Genomic DNA, 21,962 nt, shown 5'->3' with positions numbered 1-21,962 from the left:
TAGTTGCCATAGAATCATGGTTCATCACTTCGGGTTGAGTTGTATGGGTCGTGATGAGTCTTTGGCAGAGAAATGTGACCGATTGTTTGACATTGATGTCAAAGGGAAGGCAATGATTGTTGTGATCGTTGAGGAGGCGTTCAGTGGAGATAGGCACTGGTGTGATGGATTGATCTACAAGACCATTCTTTGCATGCTAGTGGACATTCTTCCTTCCAAGGAGGCATACATTGAGAAAATGGACAGGTTTGTCAGGGATGTAGATGCCAACGCAGTAGGCAATGTTGTCATGGAGCTAAAAGAGGAGTGGGTGATCATATTGGGCCCATTCTTCAATCATGCGTGCTTCCTCTCGGATGTGGATGTTTCAGGCTCTAAAGATGAGATTCAGGTTGCTGCGAAAGAGTTGCGGTCAAAGAAGGAAAAGTTTATGGGCAATGCTTGGGATGTATTTTGTGTAGGGGTCTCCACTATAGAATTGGGCCCATTTCGAAGGATGATGAATGAAGACCTAGGCTGGTTGTCAAAAAACAATATTGAAAAGGTGGCGACTTTGGGTGATCACATTGCAACTATTCTGAGGCTTGTGTAGTGGCATTGGCTGTGATTGGATGATGATTGTTTATTGTTTTTATAGGATGGTCCATATCCTTTTGGGGTCCGGTGCATATGTAATCTTGATTATTATCAATATAGGGCGCTATCCCCATAATAGATAGCACTTATCTAAAAAATAAATAAATTATTATATGCATTAATTATGCTATATTATATTTTTTATTTAATATTCTAAATAATAAAACATAATATATAATAATAATAAATATTAAATTCTATATGAGAAAATCACAAATAAATATACTATTAAATGAAAAATAAATTTAATAATTAGTATTATATCAAATATAATATATTATTTAAAACCATCTAGAAATATTTATGTACATTAAAAAAATCAAGTTCACTATCTCATAACCATCTTAGACTACTTATGTTGCCCTCGTGTAACAAGTGATTGAGATTTTCTTTTGTTAGCAAATCTCTTTATGAAGTAAATGAATCTATATTTACATGTTTCAGAAATGAATGTCTCATGTCAACCTTGTTGTCTAAAAAAATTGACTTTAAAATATAATTTATTTTTAATCTCATTGTGTTAGATGATTTTTCACATGACACTCTTATTTTAAAATTACTAAATAAAGCAATTGCCAAATATTTTACAATAGTAAACTAATTTATATTACACTTGTCCTCCTTTTCAACTATGTCACTAATATTAAAGCAACCAATCATGTGATGCCACATCGACTGCACAAGTATGGGTTCCCCTTATGCAGGACTATTGGTCTCACCTTTTTTGGGGGCTTTTTTCGGATACCTTGTTCAAAAAGCATTTTCATGTGGCATCATATTTGATGAGGTAGCTTTGAAACCTTAGTTATAAGTAGGGGACTTGCCAAGTAAGGTGCTGTAAAAAAATTGGGAGTGATTTGAAATATTCATGTAGGATTTTGAGAAGCTGAAAGTTAGGGTGCCCAACCACTAGGTCCTCTATCCTAGTCCTCTATCCTAGTTCCTCAATTGCTAGTTGTCTGCAAATTTTTTTCTTGTGACACGTCTGGATGCCCATAAATATGACTTAGAAAAATTGACATTAAATAAAATGACATATATCAATTGACAACCACACATTAGATATGTAATATAAAAATAAAAATAAAAAATAATTTCTATACTGGCTATTTCAAACATGAATCAATAGGAAGAGAGATAAATGATTTTTTTAAAGCATTAAATAAGAAATTTAATTACATATTATAGTATTGTTATTCAAATTTTTAATTCTATGTATTGTGAAATTAATTCAAAAATTGGATTGAATAGATGGAGTAGTATCTTGCAATGGCAGGAACTAACAATAATAAAAAATAGACGGAGGTTGTGATTGACCTGTCCCATAAGACCGAAAGGTACACTTAAAAGTGGTTTTACAATATGTATATATTTTGTTTGAAAATTTTTAATTTTATAATTGTATGATTAAAAAAAATTAAAGAAAAATAATTTTTCACAATCATTTAAAAAAAAAATTTAAACATAATTATTAACAATTTTAAATTAATAGAAAAATAAAATTGAATGAATGGCTCATAAACTATTTGTATGAGGACTACAGATATGGAACTCCTAATAGATCCATGTTTTATATCCTTAATATGGGCTTGGTTTGCTCAATGTTGCATTACCCGATATGGGACAAAGCGATCCTCTGTTTTGGACGACTGTTTTGGACTAGTATGAGATTTCCACAGAATGATGTGGATGCCTCAACTCTTGTAGTGGGCTATGTTTAAACCATTCTGTTTAGGCTGCTGTTTTCACATCTTTGCTTGATCGGTTGTACTTCATGTGGCTTTTGACGAGCTGGCCTGCAGCAAGAGCAGACATGAGAGACAGTTCTCCTGCCATTACTGCAGCTGCCACTATTCTTGCCAAGTTCTGAGCATTCTCACCAGGAGATGTCCTATTTGCTCCTTTCACTCCAAGCATGTTCAAGCATGCCGCCTGTGATCCCAACTGAGTCCCTCCTCCCACCGTCCCCACTTCTATGCATGGCATGCTCACCGAAATGTGCAGGTCCTTTCCCCCATTCACACCCTCCATCATTGTAAGACAGTGGGAGCTCTCCACATTCTGGGCAGGATCTTGGCCTGTTGCAATGAACACGGCTGACACAATGTTGGCAGCATGGGCATTGAATCCTCCCATGGCGCCTGCCATTGCAGATCCAGTCAAGTTCTTGAGCATGTTCAGCTCCAACAATGCTGGAACTGTTGTCTTTAACACCTTGTTCACAACCGTCTCTGTAATGATGGCCTCGCACACTACCGATTTCCCACGGCCTTCAATCCAGTTTACTGCTGCGGGCTTCTTGTCTGCACAGAAATTGCCTAATAACAGAAACCAATTTACAAAATTAGCCCACTTATTTAAAGTACAATTTAATGCAATTACATGGTGTAGAAGTAAAACACCCAAAAATAAATAAAAATTGGAGGACTGAAATTACCAGAAACGCTAATAACATCCATGTCAGGGAAAGCAATTTGAAGATAATCCAAGACATTCTGAACACCCTTGGAGACCATATTCATGCCCATGGCATCTCCAGTGAAACATGAGAATCTCATGTACAAATTCTTGCCTGCAATAGCACATTTGATACCTTGTAGCCTAGCAAATCTGCTTGTCCTGTTGAAAATAAGTGCACCAAAAGCACGTATCAGTTATTTTGAAAATATGGCTTTATTTCAATACCCACCGAGCCAACACCAATAAAATATTGTCACAAATAGTGCGTGCTAAATGAAATGGTGGATCTGGAAAAGAAACAACTACCTGTTGAAAATGTCACAGAGGTTATCAGAGTTTGCGGGATCCTCAATATAGAACTTGAGTTCCGCAGCCCTCTTGGCACTCTGAAATCTCACAACAGGAGCCCTAGTCATACCATCTCTGAGAAGAATGCTTGTGGCCCCGCCACTCATAAGAATGGCCTTGCAACCTCTGTTGGTGCTGGCCACCAGACACCCTTCTGTGGTTGCCATGGGCACCATGTACTCTAACCTATTGACTAGTAAGGGCCCTGCTACACCCACAGGGATTTGTACATAACCCACAGGCATCTCACAGCACTGCCCAAGAATGGACTGATAATCAAATCCCTCCAAGGGCAGCCCATCAAGCGATCTCCCAGTCATGATCTCCAAGGCACTCCTCCTCACATAGGCAGCTCTCTTGCAGTCCCCAAGTGAAGATTCAAGAGAATAGGAGGCCACAGTACCATTACATACAGCAGCTGCAATGTCTGCATCGTCGTTGTCACCAAGGTTAATTCCCTTGAGCTGGACCTCAGGTTTCTTAACAATAATTTCTTCTTTGTCTTCTATCCCACAGGTTGCTGGAGGAATGTTGATATCCGCCTCCTCAACAAAATCATCATTTCCACTGATAAAGTTTTGGACATAATCAATTCCAAAGAATCCCAGCAAATATATGAAGGAAGACAAGTGGGCAACAATGGCCACAATATCCTCAAAGTTGACAACATGGAGAGGCGTTGAGGTACCCATCTTCTCTCTCCATCTCTTCATCAGGAAATATGATGATGCGAAGAAAACGAGAAAAAAGAACTTGTTGGTGAGCCCCAAGGGGAGAAGCAGGGCATCAGATGCCAACAGCTTTGAATTCCCAGGGTCGTTCTTTCTCTTTACTTCACCCTTGAGAACCATTTTAGATTTTCTGAGACCAGCAACATCCATTGCAGTGAGCAACCACAAGGAAGTTTTCGTGATAATGGGTGTTACTTGTGCTTCGGAGAATCTCTGCTGCAGTCAAGGCCTCAGATGCTTGGTTTATTTGTGTATAGGCAAAGAAACCGATTATTTATAACTCTAATGTTCCTCTATTTCGAGTATTATTTAATTTGACTTGACCTACGCTTACAAATGTGCGAATTGTCTATGGAGGATCAGATTGCACCATGATTGCTTTATTAATTAATTTAAAATTAAAAGACAATTTTTCGATTAATGAATGATGCATTCTAATCCCTGCTTACAAATGTGCTACCTCTTTGACGGAACAGCCAGCCGGTCATGGTTTTAGCCCTGGTCATCTCACGTGCTTCCAAGAAGTTGAATACTTTTTCTGTTCATTGAGAAACATGTGCAGAAAGTCATAGATTTTACGTTACCCTTTCTCAAACGTTACATCCAGCCGCATTAACGAGCAGATATACAATATAATAAAATATAATCAATGAAAGATATACAATTGTATATCTATTGATGAATCAATCTATAATGATTATGTTTGTAGTTTCATTTATATTTTTTTTTTGTGTCACTCTTTTTATGATATATAACATTTAGAATAAATTTGAATTGTTATGTCTAAATATAATATATCTAAATATAAAAATTTTTGAGTCTTATTTTTCAAATATTGTATAATCTATCTAGATTATTTATGTTAGAATGATCCACCTTGGTATACATGTTCTACTATATGACCCCTTAAATAATATTACGTTGTCTAAATGTAAAGTGACATAGAAGAGTCCTTGGCTCTTAGTGGAAGAGGTTGCAGCCTATAGGGTCATGCCCTCATATCAGCCGGCAAAAACTATTCCGTGAAGGCCCTTGTAGACCTCCATCAAATAAAGAATAACAAAAGTGACATAGAATTCCAAGATAGAATTAGTGAGATTGAAAATAACACATTAAACAACCTATTCAATAATAGAAAAAATCTACATGAAACTAAATAATTGAAATCATCAAATAAGTAATTCCATCATCATAATTCTTAGGTTAAGTTTTTAACTGTTAAGTTACTTTTAAGTTTCAAGTGAATTTTTTATGTTTTTATAATTGAAGATAAAAAATCAATGTACTATTATAATAGATAATCAAGTAGATTCAATAGAATCATTTTTTCATTAGATTTGATCATGTAGAGACAAGTGTGACTAAGGTTGTCATAGAATATCATTTAATGAAGGTTGGACATGCAAATGATAAGCAATTGGTTGAAATGTTTTTGGAGTACTTTGTAGATATTCTCTACAAAGACATATGAGAGAGTTGGACACAACTAACTATATTTAAAACAATATATTTTAAAACAATATATGTGAAGTAGCTCTATGCTCAATGAAAGACTACAACATGATGATTCTTACTATCTTAAAACAATATGAAATGAATAGACAAAATAATAAAGAAAAACTGAGTACAAACTTTTAAAACTCTCGATGCCATACTAAGTCACTTTACTGGTCCACAAAAACGTGCATTGAAAAAATTCAGAAACGTTTTACGTAGCCCTGGTCATTTCACGTGATGTTGAATACTTTTTCTCTCCATTCAGAAAATTGTGTTCAGAGTCATGGATGCAACGTTACATCCAGCCGCAATAACGAGCAAATGAAAGGCTGTATAGTCGTTTATATTATGTTATAGTTTTTAATTATTATAATATTTAAAATATTCAATTAAAATTAATCAAAAAAAATAATGTAAAATTGAAGATAAAATTAATGTTATATTACTCATACTAAATTATCTAAAGTTTTTTTGTTTTTTTGTATATTTATAATTTTATATATAATTCTATTAGGTTTTTAAATAATTAAATAAAAAATCTTTTTTTTTTTATTAAGTATCATAGAATCACAAAGCTCATTTTTTGTTTATTTGAGCATCTATGTTACAAACTTATTACCAATGGAAGACCAAGAGTCACATCTTAGAATTCTATACAAAGGTGTCCCTCATGGGAGTTGAACTTGGGTCTACTCAATGCTTTAACCAACTAAGCTCAACCCCTTGGACAAATGCAAAAATTTTAAAAATGGAATGTATAATTTATATATAAGAAAAACACAAAATAATTAATCATTTTTTTAAATCAAAATTTAATCTCAGTAAGTCTATTTATTAGTTTCTCTCAAAAGAAGAATATTTAATTTGATCAATCATTGTACATAATTAAATTTTTTGAACAAAAACTTATAGTTTATTTATTTTTTAATTTCAAATAATTATAAAAATATCATTTTCCTTTCTTTCTATGGATCTATATGACAAACAATAAATGTAAACTTTCAAATTATAAAATATCAAACTATATTAAATTTTTTCACTATATGCTCCGTTTGGCTCCATATCTTTCATTTAATTTTTAGCATGCTATGTTAGAAATGATTTGATCTATAGATAATTAATAATTAAAGTTTGGATATTTAATGTTTTATTTTAAAAAAAAATTAAAAGTTACAATAATTATTATATATAGTAAATATATCTTTAAAATAAAATATTTTTTTAATTTTAATAATTAATTATAATATATTATAATATTTTTTTGGTAATGTAAATAGTAATATATTATATATCCTTAGATAGCAGTTTGCTCAAGAAAAACTAAAAAAAAATAGTAATATCTAAGAATATATAAGTAAAATAGCAAATATTAATAAATAAAAGATACACATAAATTTAACACAAAAAAAATGTCTAGAAAACAATTATTTTGTGAGAGGGAGTAAAAGAGAAATAATCAAAAGATAAAAACCATAAGAGGTCATTCTTGGAACCTAAAAAATAATAACTAGCTTATATATATTTAATAATATATATAGAATAAGCCCAGAGGTATCTTCTAGGGGTGCCTATTTTTTTATTGATTTATCAACATTAAAGTGCAATAGGCGCCTCGAGAAGGATACCTCTCGGCTTATTCTATATATATTATTAAATATATATAAGCTAGTAGCAGTCGCAGCATGAATTAAAAGACATGACATAAATTAATTTCAATATATATATTGTTGTATAGTTTAGGATTCTATTTGGTTCAATTCTAGATTTATAATTATAGTTAGGATTGGAATCAAAATAGTAGGCCTAATTCAACAAGGATTAGGGTTCATTATGGTTTACTATTAGGGTTAGGATTTGATTTGGTTTAAAATAGTAGGCCTAATTCAATAAGGAATAGGGTTCATTTTGTCTTTCTATTAGGGTTAGGGTTATGGTTGTAGTTAGGGTTTACATCATTGTTTAGGTTAGGTTAATGGTCAAGGTTTGGATTTACATCATGTTTAGTGTTGCGGTTAGCGTTAAGATTTTGATTAGGCTAGGATTTAGGGTTATGGTTAGATTATGTGTAGGGTTATGGTTTATATCATAGGGCTATGATTAGGGTTAGGATTATAGTTAGGGTTTACATCATTGTTAGGGTTAGGTTAATGATTAGGGTTTGGATTTACTTCATGATTAAGATTAGGGATACGGTTAAGATCGTGGTTAGGCTTTGGATTTATCATTATGGTGAGGATTATGTCTAGGGTTAAGGTTAGAGTTAGGATTATAGTTAGGGTTTACATCATTGTTAGGGTTAGGTTAATGGTTAGGGTTTAGATTTACATCATTGTAAGGGTTAAGGTTCTAGTTAGGCTTAATTTTTAGGTATATGGTTAGGATTATCTCTATGATTAGAGTTTATATCATAAGGTTAGGGTTATGATTGTGGTTAGGGTTAGGGTTAAGGATTAGGTTGAGGATTATAGTTAGGGTTTACATCATTTTTATGGTTAGGTTAATGGTTAGGGTTTGAATTTACATCATGTTTAGTGTTACAATTAATGTTAAAATTGTGGTTAGGCTTAGGATTTAGGGTTATGGTTAAGATTATATGTAGGGTTAGGACCTTTATATAATAGGGCTAGGGTGGTTATGGTTATGGGTTAGGGTTAGGATTATAGGTAGGGTTTACATTATTGTTAGGGTGAGTTTAATGGTCAGGGTTTGGATTTACATCATGATTAGGGTTAGGGTAAAGATTGTGGTTAGGATTAGGATTTACATTTATGGTTAGTTTTATGTTTAGGGTTGTTGTTTATACAACACTGTGTTAGGCTGAGGGTGAGCACAATGGTTAGGGTTATGGTTAAGTTTAAGATTGTGGTTAGACTTAACATTTATAATTATGGTTAGGGTTATGTCTAGGGTTAGGATTTATATCATAGGATTAGGGTTAGTGTTAGGATTATAGATAGATTTTACATCATTGTTAGGGTTAGGTTAATGGTTAGAGTCAGGGTTAGGGTTAGGGTTAAGATTGTGTTTAGGCCTCAAGATTTATGGTTATGGTTAGGATTATGTGTAGGGTTAGGATGTATATCATAGGGTTATACTCAGGGTTAAGGGTTAGGGTTAGGGTTAGGGTTAGGGTTATAGTAATGGTTTGTATCACTTTTAGGGTTAGGTTAATGGTTAGGGTTATGGTTGCAATAAGAGTTTATATCATTGCTAGAGTTAAGTTAATGGTTAGGCTTAGGATTTAGTATTATTGTTATGATTATTTCTAGGTTTAGGGTTTATATCATGGGATTAGGATTAAGGTTATGATTAGGATTTATGATTATGGTTAGTTTTACATTTAGGGTTAGGGTTTATATCACACCGTTAGGGTTAGGATTAGCATCAGGGTTAGGGTTATGGTTAAGTTTATGATTTTGGTTCAAAGGATTAATATTTAGAATTATGGTAAGGGTTATGTCTATGGTTAGGGTTTATAGCATAGGGTTAAGGGTTAGGGTTAGGATTATAGATAGATATTACATCATTCTTAGGTTTACGTTAATGGTTAGGGTTAGGGTCGGGGTCAAGATTATGTTTAGGCTTATGATTTATGGTTATGCTTAGGATTATGTGTAGGGTTAGGGTTATAGTTGTGTTTTGCATCACTTTTAGGGTTAGGTTAATGGTTAGGGTTTGCATTTACATCATGGTTAGGGTTAAGGCTAGGGTTAGGGTTAAGATTGTGGTTATGCTTAGGATTTAGGGTTTATATCATAGGGTTAGGGTTAGGATTGGGATTATGTTTATGGTTTATATCATTGTTAGGGTTAAGTTAATGGGTATAGTTTGGATTTACAACATGGTTAGGGTTTGGCTAATGGTTATGGTTTGCATCACTTTTAGGGTTAGGATTGTAGTAAGGGTTTACATCATTGTTAGGGTTAGGTTAATGGTTAGGTTTTGGATTTAGGGTTTAAGGTTAGAGTTAGGGTTAGGGTTATGATTATTGTTAGGATTAGGATTTAATGTTATTGTTATGATTATTTATAGGGTTAGGGTTTATATCATGGACTTAGGATTAGGGTTGGAATTAGGATTTATGATTATGGTTAATTTTATGTTTAGGGGTATGGTTTATATCACAATGTTAGGGTTAGGGTTTATATTAGAGGGTGAGAGTTAGGGTTAAGGGTTAGGGTTGGGATTATAGTTAGGGTTTACATCATTGTTAAGGTTAGGCTAAAGGTTAGGGTTTAGATTTATATCATGGTTAGGATTAAGGTTAGGGAAAGGGTTAAGATTATGGTTAGGCTTAGGATTTAGGGCCACATTTAGGAGTTTTTCTAGGGTTATGGTTTAAATTTATTATTATGGTTATAGTTTGGATTTATATTTATGGTTTGCATCACTTTTAGGGTTAGGTTAATGGTTAGGATTAGGATTGCAGTACGGGTTTACATCATTGTTAGGGTTAGGCTAATGGTTAGGTTTTGGATTTAGGGTTAAGGTTAGGGTTAGGTTTACAATTGTTGTTAGGATTGGTATTTAGTGTTATTGTTATGATTATTTCTACGGTTAGGCTTTATATTATGGGATTATGATTAGGGATAGGATTAGGATTTACGATTATGGTTAGTTTTGTGTTTAGGGTTAGGGTTTATATCACAACATTAGGATTGTGGTTAAGGGTTTAAGGTTTATATTAGAGGCTTAGAGTTACGGTTTTAAGGGTTAGGGTTAGGATTGTAGTTAGGGATTACATCATTGTTAGGGTTAGGCTAATGGTTAGGGTTTATATCATAGGGTTAGGTTTAGGATTAGGATTATGTTTATGGTTTATATCATTGTTAGGGTTAAGTTAATGGGTACAGTTTGGCTTTATAACATGGTTAGGGTTAGGGTTTGGCTAATGGTTATGGTTTGGATCTCTTTAAGGGTTAGGTTAATGGTTAGGGTTAGGATTGTAGTAAGGGTTTACATCATTGTTAGGGTTAGGTTAATGGTTAGGTTTTGGATTTAGGGTTTAAGGTTAGAGTCAGGGTTAGGGGTTAGGATTTAGGGTTTTATATTTGAGGGTTAGAGTTAGGGTTTTGGATTTAGGGTTTTATATTAGAGGGTTAGAGTTAGGGTTAAGGGTTAGGCTTAGGATTGTAGTTAGGGTTTACATCATTGTTAGGGTTAGGCTAATGGTTAGGGTTTGAATTTATATCATGGTTAGGGTTAAGATTAGGGATAAGGCTAAGATTATGGTTAGGCTTAGGATTAGGGTTACGTTTAGGATTAGTATCATAGGTTAAGTGTTAGTGTTAAGGGTTAGGGTTAGGATTGTAGTAAGGGTGAAGTTAGGGTTATATTTAAGTTTAGGGTCAAGTTATGGTTTAGAGTTCAATCAGGTCTAGATTAGAGATATTGTCAAGGTGAGGGTTTTATTATGGTAAGGTTTTCATTATAGTTAGGGTTTGTATTTTTTTAATGTTGTTAAATGAATCAATAATTAGTTTTAGAATAAATTTAAAACTAAAACAATGATTAGAGTATTCTTTTAATGTTTATCAAAGCCTAATGGTAATCAAACCAAAATATTAATGAAGGGTTTAACCTTTATGATATAATTTTAAAAATTTAAAAATTATATTGTTAGAGTTAACTTTAAGGTTAGGTTAGGGTTGGCATTCAATTAGAAAGATTAGGTTTAGGGGTTAAGGTTATAGTTAATTAGAGTTTAGTTTGAAGGTAAGGCATTGTTAGATTATGCTTTTAGTTGTGAAATTGAAAAAAGAAAAGAAATTAATCTAAATATATTAACAAAATTTCTATTCTACCCTTTTTGCTTTTGCATGAAAAAAAATTCAAATTTTAAAATTCAAATAATGGTAATCAAACCAGAAAATTAATTAAGGGTTTAAACTTTTATGATATAATTTGGAAAATTTTAAAACTATATGATTAGAGTTAACTTTAAGATTAGGTTAGGGTTTGCATTTATTTAGAGAGATTAGGTTTAGGGGTTAAGGTTATAGTTAATTAGATTTTAGTGTTAAGGTAAGGCTATAAATAGGTAGCTATTGTAGGATAATGCATTCATAACACTTATTGTCATTTTTAATAAAATATTAAAAAAGTCTTTAATATTAAGTAATTTTCTTATGAATATTTTTTTTAATTGTTAAATGAATCAATAATTAGTTGTAAAATAGATTTACAACTCTCACTGGGATCTTGCATTCCTTCTGCAATGCATTAATCTCCTCATTTTTGCAATTCAAATGAGTTTATTAAAATTGAAAAGAATTTATTCATAAAGATAATGAAAACATACTATGCAACATATACAAAAATATAAAATGCAAAATCCTAAATTAAATACAACAAAACCAAATATTATATAAAAACCCTAAAACTTTTGAAAGTGAATAAATGTCAACCTAGAAAAATTCACAAATGAATAAATGTTAAAGAATCCCTCTACAACCCCAATCCAGATCAACCCTCCTCTACCCGTGACTTAGTTAAAATGACGCATTGAAAGTACGATATCCATTTTTCGATTTTTAATTTCTTACTTTTCTTTTTATCATTCTTAAGTAGATTAAACTTCTTTAAAACTAATCATTATTTTCATTCAATATTTTTGGTAAATTTGGACTCACCTTCATGGATCGAAAGAGATATTAAAATAAAATGATGCATTGAAAATAGGATATCTATTTTTTAGTTTTTTTAATTTCTTACTTTTTCTTTTTATCATTTTAAGTAGATTAAACGTCATTAAAACTACTCATCATTTTCATCCAATATTTTTCCTATGTAATGAACTTTGCATACCTCAATCTGTATTTTAATATTTTTCCTATGTAATGAACTTTGCATACCTCAATCTGCATTTTAGTTTGAGTAACAATATTTCAATATTCTTTGTCTATCTGTCATTTTTATAATTAAAATAATAATGCTTATGTCAATGCTTGGAGACATACACTATATTTAATTAGGTTATTGTATTTTAAATTTTTTATGGTTTGTTTTTTATGGAGAGATTTTTATGAAATATATCAGCTGGTATTATTGAGAAATTTTTAAATATTTAATAAATGGTTCTATTCATTTATGGCTTAAATTTTTAATTTCACAGATTTTAAAAAGTTATTGATCTTATGTATTTAAATTTTTAATATCTAATGTTAGAAAAATTAGCTGAAAATCTTTCTATACTGATTTGACCTAACACTCATGATGCACATTTATGAGTTAAAATCAAATTTGATCATATTTGTTTATTTTTTAAATAGAAAGAATTAATTTTTAAACAAAGTTTCAATCACAATCTATGACAAAAAGTTATATCAATCTACCAGGAAAACTTCTAGACATTGCTGAAGTGCTCCTCGATAACAAGGTTTTTTATGGTATAGAAATATGTGCTTTTGTCCACGAAGCAACATCATCATACATGCAGGTAAAAACCTTACAAATCTAAGGAGAAATAGATAGCAGAGCAGAAACCCTAAGGTGGAGGAGTTTGCCCCTTTCAGTTACAATCGTTTAGACCATTTTCTTGCTCTTTTTATAGATTTGATGTAAATCTAGTTAGAACTCCCATTTCTTAGGTAATATGTAGTCTTGTATAGATCATCATGGATATTAGGCTTCCAAATAAACTTACATATAGAACATGAATCATGTTTTTAACTTGAACAAGTTTCTTAATATATTGTTCCATTAATAAATTGTCCCCATAGAGATAAGAAAATGTATTGGTTTACTATCATGCTTCCTAAAAAATGAAAATAGATTAAAAATAGAAATTCCCTCTCTAGATGGAGATAGAGGAAACAATTAATCATTTATTCTTGAATTCTAATTTTTCATAAGTGTATTAGTCTTCAATATGCAAATAGATTGGATGGTGTGGGGTTCTTCGCATGGACATTTTCATTCACTTTGAGACTTGGTTGCAACTACACAAAACAATATTATTCCCAATGGTTTATGAGTGATGAGTCCATGAATGATAATATGGTATTAATGGAAATAAAGTAACAAGAGAATATTTAGTAAAAATATTGTAGCAATTGAGAAGGTGATCAAGCACATTGAAATGGGCATTAGTAAAATTAATTTTTTGCTAAAGCAAGTGCCTCTAATTCTAAAACATATCTCTTCAGGCACTGAGATAAAAAGATGATGGAAAATAAATATTTCTAATAATTTTGAATGGCCACAAGAATAGTGATAAATCAAATGATGAAAATAGGGATAAAAGGGTAGATAGTTCTCCCGACCTAGTGGCAAAGTCAAAAAAAAAATTTATGGGGCTTGGAAGGGAAATATAAGGTCTTTAAGAAAGGGATGAATAATTTGAGATGATTATGGGAATATAGTTTGGTACTTATCCAAGGAAATCCCTATGGTAACTAATAATGAAGCCAAAATGGAAACACAAACTCACGTTATGTGAACAAAGGAACACTAAAATAATGGAAAAATGAAGGGGCCTTTATAAATAATAGTTACCTATTATAATATACGAGAGTAACTAGCTAAAATTTCTAAGGGATAGTAGAACACATTAGTCTTGCATTGGATAATTTACACGACTTCTTGACTAGACATGTTTATTGAGAGGCTAACTTTGTTGTAATTATCTGTTGTTGTGGTTTTCATTGATGCCAATTTTTTTTATTCCAAATAGATGTTGGTCCGGAAGTCTATGATGCAGAGATATCTTGATGTATTGGTGTTGCAGTTATTCTATTTGTTGTTCTAGAATTGTTTGGGTCTGGAAATTGTTATTGAAGTTGTTTAGTGTTGTTATCTTCATTGGCTATATTTAGAATTATTGATATGTGAGTTTTGTGGTTTGAAAATATATTTGTGTTCTCTAGATGTTGTAGTATATTTAATAGTTGGATGTGATATTATACATGTTAATCCTATTTTTTTGGTTCATATACGGTTTGTGGAAGGTAATTTGATGTGTTATGGGTCTCATCATAGCATGTGGAGATCCAGATAAGAGTAATTTGCATTGGAGAATGTATTTTAGCCTGTTTATTGTCTATATGAAAATGATTATGGTTTTAGAATATTTTAGGTAACGTTCCAATGTTTGTTGATTAATGGATTGGACTTAGGAAGATGTGTTTCGGTCCCCTCTTTCTCCTGGAGTGGATTAGCATGTGTGTTTTTGGTCTAGAAGGTTTATTTTTCCTTGGGCTAACTTTGTTCAAGCCTTGATGATCTATCTTGTATATAAACAAATGATGTAAGGATGGTGATGTGTATGACAGATTGTGTAGTGTGGAGATAAATAGTGAAATTTAGTGAAAAAAAAAGAGAAAGAGTTATGTTTGAATGATATGCAAGTTGTTTGAGACTATAGTAGAAATTCGAGATAGTGTGTTAACAGATGAGGTCTGAATTGTGTTTGTCAATATTGGTCGTTTGATGCAGAGTTCAAGAACATAATGATTATTAGGAGATCCTTCCTTTCAAATCAATTTGTTGTATGTTGCCCTGTTATAGTTAGCATCCAGTTTGCAAGTCATTTATGTATCTTTCCCCCATAGAAGTTAGCCTTGGCTAGCAAGTCCAAAGTAGTGAGCTCTTTCATTGTAATTTGATTTACATAGTGGATATATTTTGTGAGAAAGTTCTTGAATTGTCGTTTTCCCCTGTTTTGGTTCTCTATGTACAAAATTTTGGTGTTGATGTGTGATCATGTGTTTCTATTTAATTTATTAAGTGTTGTGAGTTACTACATTAATTTTGATCTAGACGAATTCAATCTACCCTCAGTGCTCCCTTGGGTTCAACAATTGGTCTTCGAGCAAGGTTCCTCTTGACTAAGCTTAACCTCTTGAGGTAAATCTGGTATGGTGCAATAATTGTATTTCAAAGCTCCAGTATTCAACATCACAAACTTTCCATACTGGAAGGAGAGAAAGGAAGCATATTTAGAGGATTTATAGAATGTAATAAGGGACATTGTCCAAACTAGAAATGCACCGCCACAAGGTGGTCCTCAGACTCCGGATGAGATAAAGCTACATGAGACTAATACGAAAGCTAGAGCTATAATTTTTTGTAGTTTGGAATTTGAAGGAGATTCAAAGACTAAAAAAGATAGGCTGATAAATCTAAAGCATAAGTATGAATATCTAAGAATTCTTGAAGATGAAGGTGTTGAGAACTATATACATAGAGTGATTCAAATTGCTAATGGTGTTAGAGCTTCTAGTGGACATTTGGAAGAATGTGATGTTGTTCAAATGATTTTGTTGACCCTGCTAAAATCGTACAAAGCAATGAGGTATTATATATAGGAAAGAAATGATTTAAGAAAGTATACCACTGATCAGTTTACCTATACCTTGTCAGCTTTTGAGATTTCAAAAATGGAAGAAGTGAAAAGAAAGGTGGCATTTAATGTTTCAAGAAATGGGGATCTAGAATCTAGTAGAGACATGGATGAAGCTGAGGCAAACTTTGTAAGAAAATTGGAGCGAGGCACTAGATGATAAAAAGGTAAGTTACCTCCAAAATATTTTTCTTCTGGTAGAACTTGGCATTGTGCTTTTCATTGCTCTTACATAGAGGACTATAAGAGACCAGATGATGATGAAAAGAAAAATAAACCTAGAAGATGCAAATTTAATAAAAGAGCAAAAAAGGGTTTATGTTCAATAGAGGAACACTCATATGAAGATGAACATTCCTTGTTTCTGGCAACTAAATAAAACAAGAATGCATCAGAGAAACTAAAATAAGAGAAAATAATCAACACTACATTGTATGTAAAAGTAGAACCAAATACATGGATCATTGATTCTAGATGTTCTAACTATATGATTAGTGATAAAGATAGGTTTCTTAATCTCAAGAGATATGATGATGGATTAGTGAAATTTACTAGAGAAGATGGTGCAACTATTCAAGGTATTGAAATTATTTCTATTGATGGTAAGCATAAAATTGATGGTGTTTATTATGCTGAAGGATTAAGACATAGTCTATTAAGTGTTAGTTAGATGTGTGGAAAAGGCTATGAAGGTTTTTTCAGTAGTGTTGGATGTGTGATTAGAAAAGAAAAGTCTGGTAAAAGAGTTGTAGAATGGGTTAGAACAAATGGAAATGTATATACTACATCAAGGATAAAAAAGAAAGCAAATGTTTTCTAACATAGAGTAATGAATGTTGGTTATGGCACAAATGGATGGGGCATGTCAATTTTGATTATCATATGATTAATAATTCTCAATATGAATCAATTAGAGACTTACCTAGACTTGTGAAGCCTATTGATAGAGTTTGTGAAGAATGGAATCCAATTGAACCTAACATTGAAACTGAGATTGAGATTGTTCCAACAATTCTAGAGAACACAAGTGATCAGAAAGAGAACAAGGAGAAAGAAACAAATGAAGAAGAAGAAGATGAAGACACAACAAGAACTCTATCTAATTATGTTCAGAAGCATCATTCATAGAATTAAATAATTGGAGATAATGCAAAAGGTGTTTAGACAAGAAGGAAAATTGTAGAGGCACAAGAACAAGATAACTACTATTTTCTATCGATGATTGATGTGAAGACTTATGAGGAAGCAAATAAAGATGAAAGTTGGGTAAAAGAACTAGAAGAAGAACTAAACTAGATACAAAAGAACAAAAATTGGGAGCTGGTACCTAGACTGGTGGAGAAGAATGTGATAGGTACTAAATGGGTATTCAAGAACAAACTAAATGAGAAATGACCAATTACAAGAAATAAAGCAAGACTAGTATGTAAAGGTTATTTACAAGTGAAAGGCATACATTTAGAAGAAACTTTTCCTCCAGTACCAAGGATGGAAGCTATACATATGTTTCTTGCATTTTCTGCCTACAAGAACTTTAAATTTTATCAGATGGATGTCAAGTTAACATTTTTGAATGGAGACCTAGAAGAAGAAGTATATATTGACTAATTGGATAGGTTCGCACTATCAAAAGATATGGATATGGTGTGCAAACTAAAGAAAGCATTGTATGGGTTGAAATAGGCACCCATGGCCTAGTATGCATGATTAGACAAGTATTTGCTATGATATTATCTAAATTGACCCTTGTAAACCTCCAAAAAGGGTTTGATTAATAAATCATTATAGAATGTCAACAAAAAGAGATTTAGCACAACATGAGTGCTTTGATATAATATCTAACAATAGTTACAATGTGGAAGACTGTAATTTATATTTATTAGATAATAAAAGAAAAGTGGGTAGTTTATTCTCTATGAATGTAGCCCAAATTGGGTGAAGTTCAAATTTTTTATTAAAGGATAAATCAATTTTTGAAGAGCTTCTAAAACATTTTACAAAGAATTTCCCACAAACAATAAGCAATGAAACAAAACAAACACAATGCTAAAAAGTAGGCCAATAGAATTTGTCCACAAGGACTGATTGAAAAATAAAAAATAAAAACTGATGAGAAGAAAAGAATTCCAAAAATACTACCATTAGCCATACAAGAAAAATCCATATTTTGCAAACCAATAGCCAAACAAGCTCAAGAACAAACTATACTACTCTTAGAGCCCTCCAACCACCATGTGAACCCTTGACCATAGAAAACCATTTAATAGGCAACTATTAAATAAAGGTTGTCATAGGAAACAATCTAATAAAGGTTGAAATGTGCATCATAACCATTTGAGTAAAATGTGTTTGGAGAACTTCATAGGTAGTTTGGTCTAGGAGCTATTGGAATGTTGGGAATAGCCTAATATATTTAAAAGAATATAGGTGAAGTAATGTTGTACGCAATCAAGCATTACAAAATTATGATTCATTCGACTACCTACATGGTTTCTACCAAATATCCAAATATTTAGGATCTGATGGAAAACTATAAATTTCACAAATCCATCTATCTACTAAAAAGTGGTTTGATCAAATATGACTTAAAAATTTCTAAACTTTGAGAGAAACAACTTGATGTTTTTGGTAAAGGGAAAAGTGGGTTTTGAAGGGACCCAAAACCTCGTACAAATAAATTTTTCAAGAATCCAAAATGAATAGAGAAGAATGTTGCACAAAGATATTACGAGAATTAAGAGCAGAAAACCATTAGCCAATCAATAAAATATAAATGTTAAAGAGCTAGTTGATCCAACAAAAGATCAAAGCCATCCAAAGAGACCATGTAGAGACTTATAATCAAATGGTTTTGTAAGGTACCCATAACCTTATAATGGGTTTTGACAAGGCTCCCATAACCTTTAAGTGCAATCAAGAAAATATCTCAATACCAACCTTATCCTCCACCTCAATAGGAGAGAAATGGAGATAAATAGAAAGAAGGGTGGTTAAAAACCCCTTACAACCAATCAATAGTTGATCAAGGAAACCCCTAAGAGCAACAACAAAATCCTAGCAACACCTTCCATCTCCTCTAGACATGACAATCCCCACTTTCATATGAGATAAATCCACCTCTATAGGAGAATCTATAGAAGCCCAAAGATGTAGAACTAACAAAGAAACCTAGAACATCAAATCATTTCCCACCTCTATAAGAGAAACTTGCTCTAATTCAAGATAAATGGTAGTTAAAACTCCCTTATAGTTTCTCCAACTCATAGCAAAGAAGCTATACATAAAGACAACCCACCAAAGGAATGGGGTTAAGAGATATGCTATACTCAAGCAAAAATCCACCTCAATAGGAGTCGTGAGAGTAAAAAATAAAACATATGAAAACAAAAGTCCTTAACATAAAAAAATCACTAGCGACTGGCCTAATATTCTTAGAGACCATAAAAGCATAAATAGTCATGAAGTCAACAAAAACCCCACCAATAGTAAAATACTAAGCATAGCATAGTGGTAAGCAACATCTTGCCAAAAAAATTAGAAACACAAATAACATAATCAAGTATAGAAAGAAATAAGTAAAAGAACATCATACCCATCATGCCCACACTCCCAAACCAAGGATATCTACCCAAGACTAACAATGAAAGAAACAAGCATAACACATAGGACTCTGAAGAAGGCTAGGAGAATGGTGCAATCACTACACACCACAACCAACCTCATTCCCAAATCCAAGGAGGACCCAATGCCAAAATCTAATGTAGGAACAACACCATCCCTAGCGATAGAAATTAAAGCCACAACCCTAGGAACAATGACCTTTATATCCCAAAGAAAAGAAAAACCATGCACAACACCTATCCAGAAGATATAAACCCTTGTTGCAAAGAAGATCTGAAACACTCAAAACTAGCAAAAGAACACGAAGGCTAGCCAAAATCCATAAGCCGATAGGGAAGAAACCCACGAAAAAATGAAAGAAACACACGAGAACAAGGGAAATCTCTAACAAAACACCAAACAACAACAAGAGAAGCTATGTTCACCCCAACAATCACCAAGTCTACATCTTCTATCAAAACACAAACCAGAGTAAAACCCCTAGCCCAATCTACCCCACTCCCATAATCCTACTAGGGTATACAAAACCCCGAAAAAAGCTACCGCACCGAACAAAGACACGAGAAAATGATAGCCCCGCCTCTCTCGTCTTCTCTCATTTCAAGTTCTAATTTATCATAGCAACTTGATGTTACTATTTTAGAATAAATGAAAAAAAGGAAAAGAACAATAAAAATTTTAATATATATAATATACAATAGGGGAGAGGGTTCTATAGTGGAGCGGGGTTCAATAGTGTGGATGGTAGTTGGGCACAATTTGTTCTATAGTAGACCATAAAAAGTGTCATGTCAATGCTTATCTCCAAAATGATTCTAGTAAATTTAAAAAGGCAACAAATGATATGATGCCACATCAGCACACCAATAAACATGACTTAGGGCACAATTATGGGTCTTACTTCTTTTTGGGACCATTTAGGACACCTTGGTTAAAAAGGCATGTGATATGACATCATATTTGATGTTGTGGACTTGAAAACAATTATTTTTTTAGGAGATTTGACAAATAAACAACTGTGCAAAACTAAAAAGTTATTTGAAATATCTAAGACAGATTTTAAGAAGCAGAAAACTAAGATGTTCTACTATAAATGAATTAAAAAAAATAAACTTGTAAAGTGTAATGTGAGATATGTAGTCAGTATTGTATTCAAATTCTTTTGAAAACGAAAACGACATACTTCGTTGCAACCTCCCTGACATTTATAAATGCGAAACAAATGACTGAATACTGACTATGTAAACTCTTACATAATGTTCAACTTGCACACTAAATGGGTTTCTAGTCCATAAAAACGTGCATTGAAGAAAGATTAGTTTCAATGCAGCGGGTGAAGGAATTGAAAAATATCAGAAACACCTCGTTCTGGTCATCTCACGTTATGTTGAATACTTTTTCTCTCCATTAAAAAACATTCTGTTGAAAGTCATGGATGCTACGTTACATCCAGCCGCATTACTATCTATCTAGATTCATTATTTATGTTAGAATGATTCAGAAACGGTTTACCTAGCTCTGGTCATCTCACGTGCTGCCAAGATGTTGAATAATTCTTTTCCCATTCAGAACATTCTGTTGAGAGTCATGTATACCTATTCACAAGCAAATAAAAGTCTGTAATTTATTGATATTTCATTGCCGGCTGGCTGTATGGTCGTCTATAATATCTTATAAAACTATTCAAAACTTATCTGGTTTTCGGTCATTGTACTTGGTACAAATTATTTGCAATGTATACTTGGAAAGTAACACTTTGACAAACGGTGAGGAATAGGTTTTTGTTTTATTTCATTAACTTTCAAAATCAAGGGTTCAGACTCATACAAAAGTGTGCAAGACTGGGACATCTACGATTGTGGGATCAGTTTTCTACGCATTTTTTCGACCTTATTTTTCTGTCATGTTTTTCCGAAACGAACTCCATTCACAGTTTTTGCCGCTATCTTCATGCAGGGCTACGGTTTTCCTGAGGGTGAAGGCTCAAATATTATTTCTTATATATCTTATTGCGTTGATGAAACGCCCTCCAGGTCCACAGTGTGTTCAGCAGGGGTTTGAAATTTGATGGCCACTCCACCAATGAAGTGTTTTAACCCTGACACTACATGTCTGAAGACAGAAATTTTATTTTTATTATTACCATTGCATATCTATATTAAATTCAAACTTTGTTTGTATTATAAGTCTGTTATGTAAAAGCCTTACAGGAAAAGCATTAAAATAAGGGATTTTTAAAAGTTGTATTTTCCGTTCCATGTGGTCTCATAATAATTAGCATCATTGTCAATGGCTAAGTTAGCTAGGAAATCTACAATCTTATTCAC

General features: G+C 32.5%; 1 protein-coding gene across 1 annotated transcript; it reads right to left on the bottom strand.

Moving 5' to 3' along the window:
- Nucleotides 1-2,184: 2,184 nt before the first annotated feature.
- Nucleotides 2,185-4,405, bottom strand: LOC131071053 (3-hydroxy-3-methylglutaryl-coenzyme A reductase 1-like). Its single transcript, XM_058006749.1, has 3 exons — nucleotides 3,403-4,405; nucleotides 3,074-3,255; nucleotides 2,185-2,954 (listed from the first exon to the last, which is right to left on the bottom strand). Exons 1-3 carry the CDS (start codon nucleotides 4,323-4,325, stop codon nucleotides 2,368-2,370), a joined length of 1,692 nt encoding a protein of 563 aa, XP_057862732.1. The 5' UTR covers nucleotides 4,326-4,405; the 3' UTR covers nucleotides 2,185-2,367.
- Nucleotides 4,406-21,962: the final 17,557 nt, after the last annotated feature.

Source organism: Cryptomeria japonica, chromosome 4, assembly GCF_030272615.1.
Source record: "Cryptomeria japonica chromosome 4, Sugi_1.0, whole genome shotgun sequence".
NCBI lineage: Eukaryota > Viridiplantae > Streptophyta > Pinopsida > Cupressales > Cupressaceae > Cryptomeria > Cryptomeria japonica.
The sequence above is the reverse complement of the archived record's forward strand: the minus strand, read 5'-3'. Positions and strand labels throughout refer to the sequence as shown.

Bases quoted from the DNA above. Each gene is read 5' to 3' on its own strand.
- LOC131071053 (XM_058006749.1), bottom strand. From the start codon at position 4,325: ATGGATGTTGCTGGTCTCAGAAAATCTAAAATGGTTCTCAAGGGTGAA. The intron at 3,256-3,402 runs GTAGTTGTTTCT...TATTTTCAACAG, and splicing joins CTCTGTGACATTTTCAACAG to GACAAGCAGATTTGCTAGGC. The intron at 2,955-3,073 runs GTAATTTCAGTC...TTCTGTTATTAG, and splicing joins GGATGTTATTAGCGTTTCTG to GCAATTTCTGTGCAGACAAG.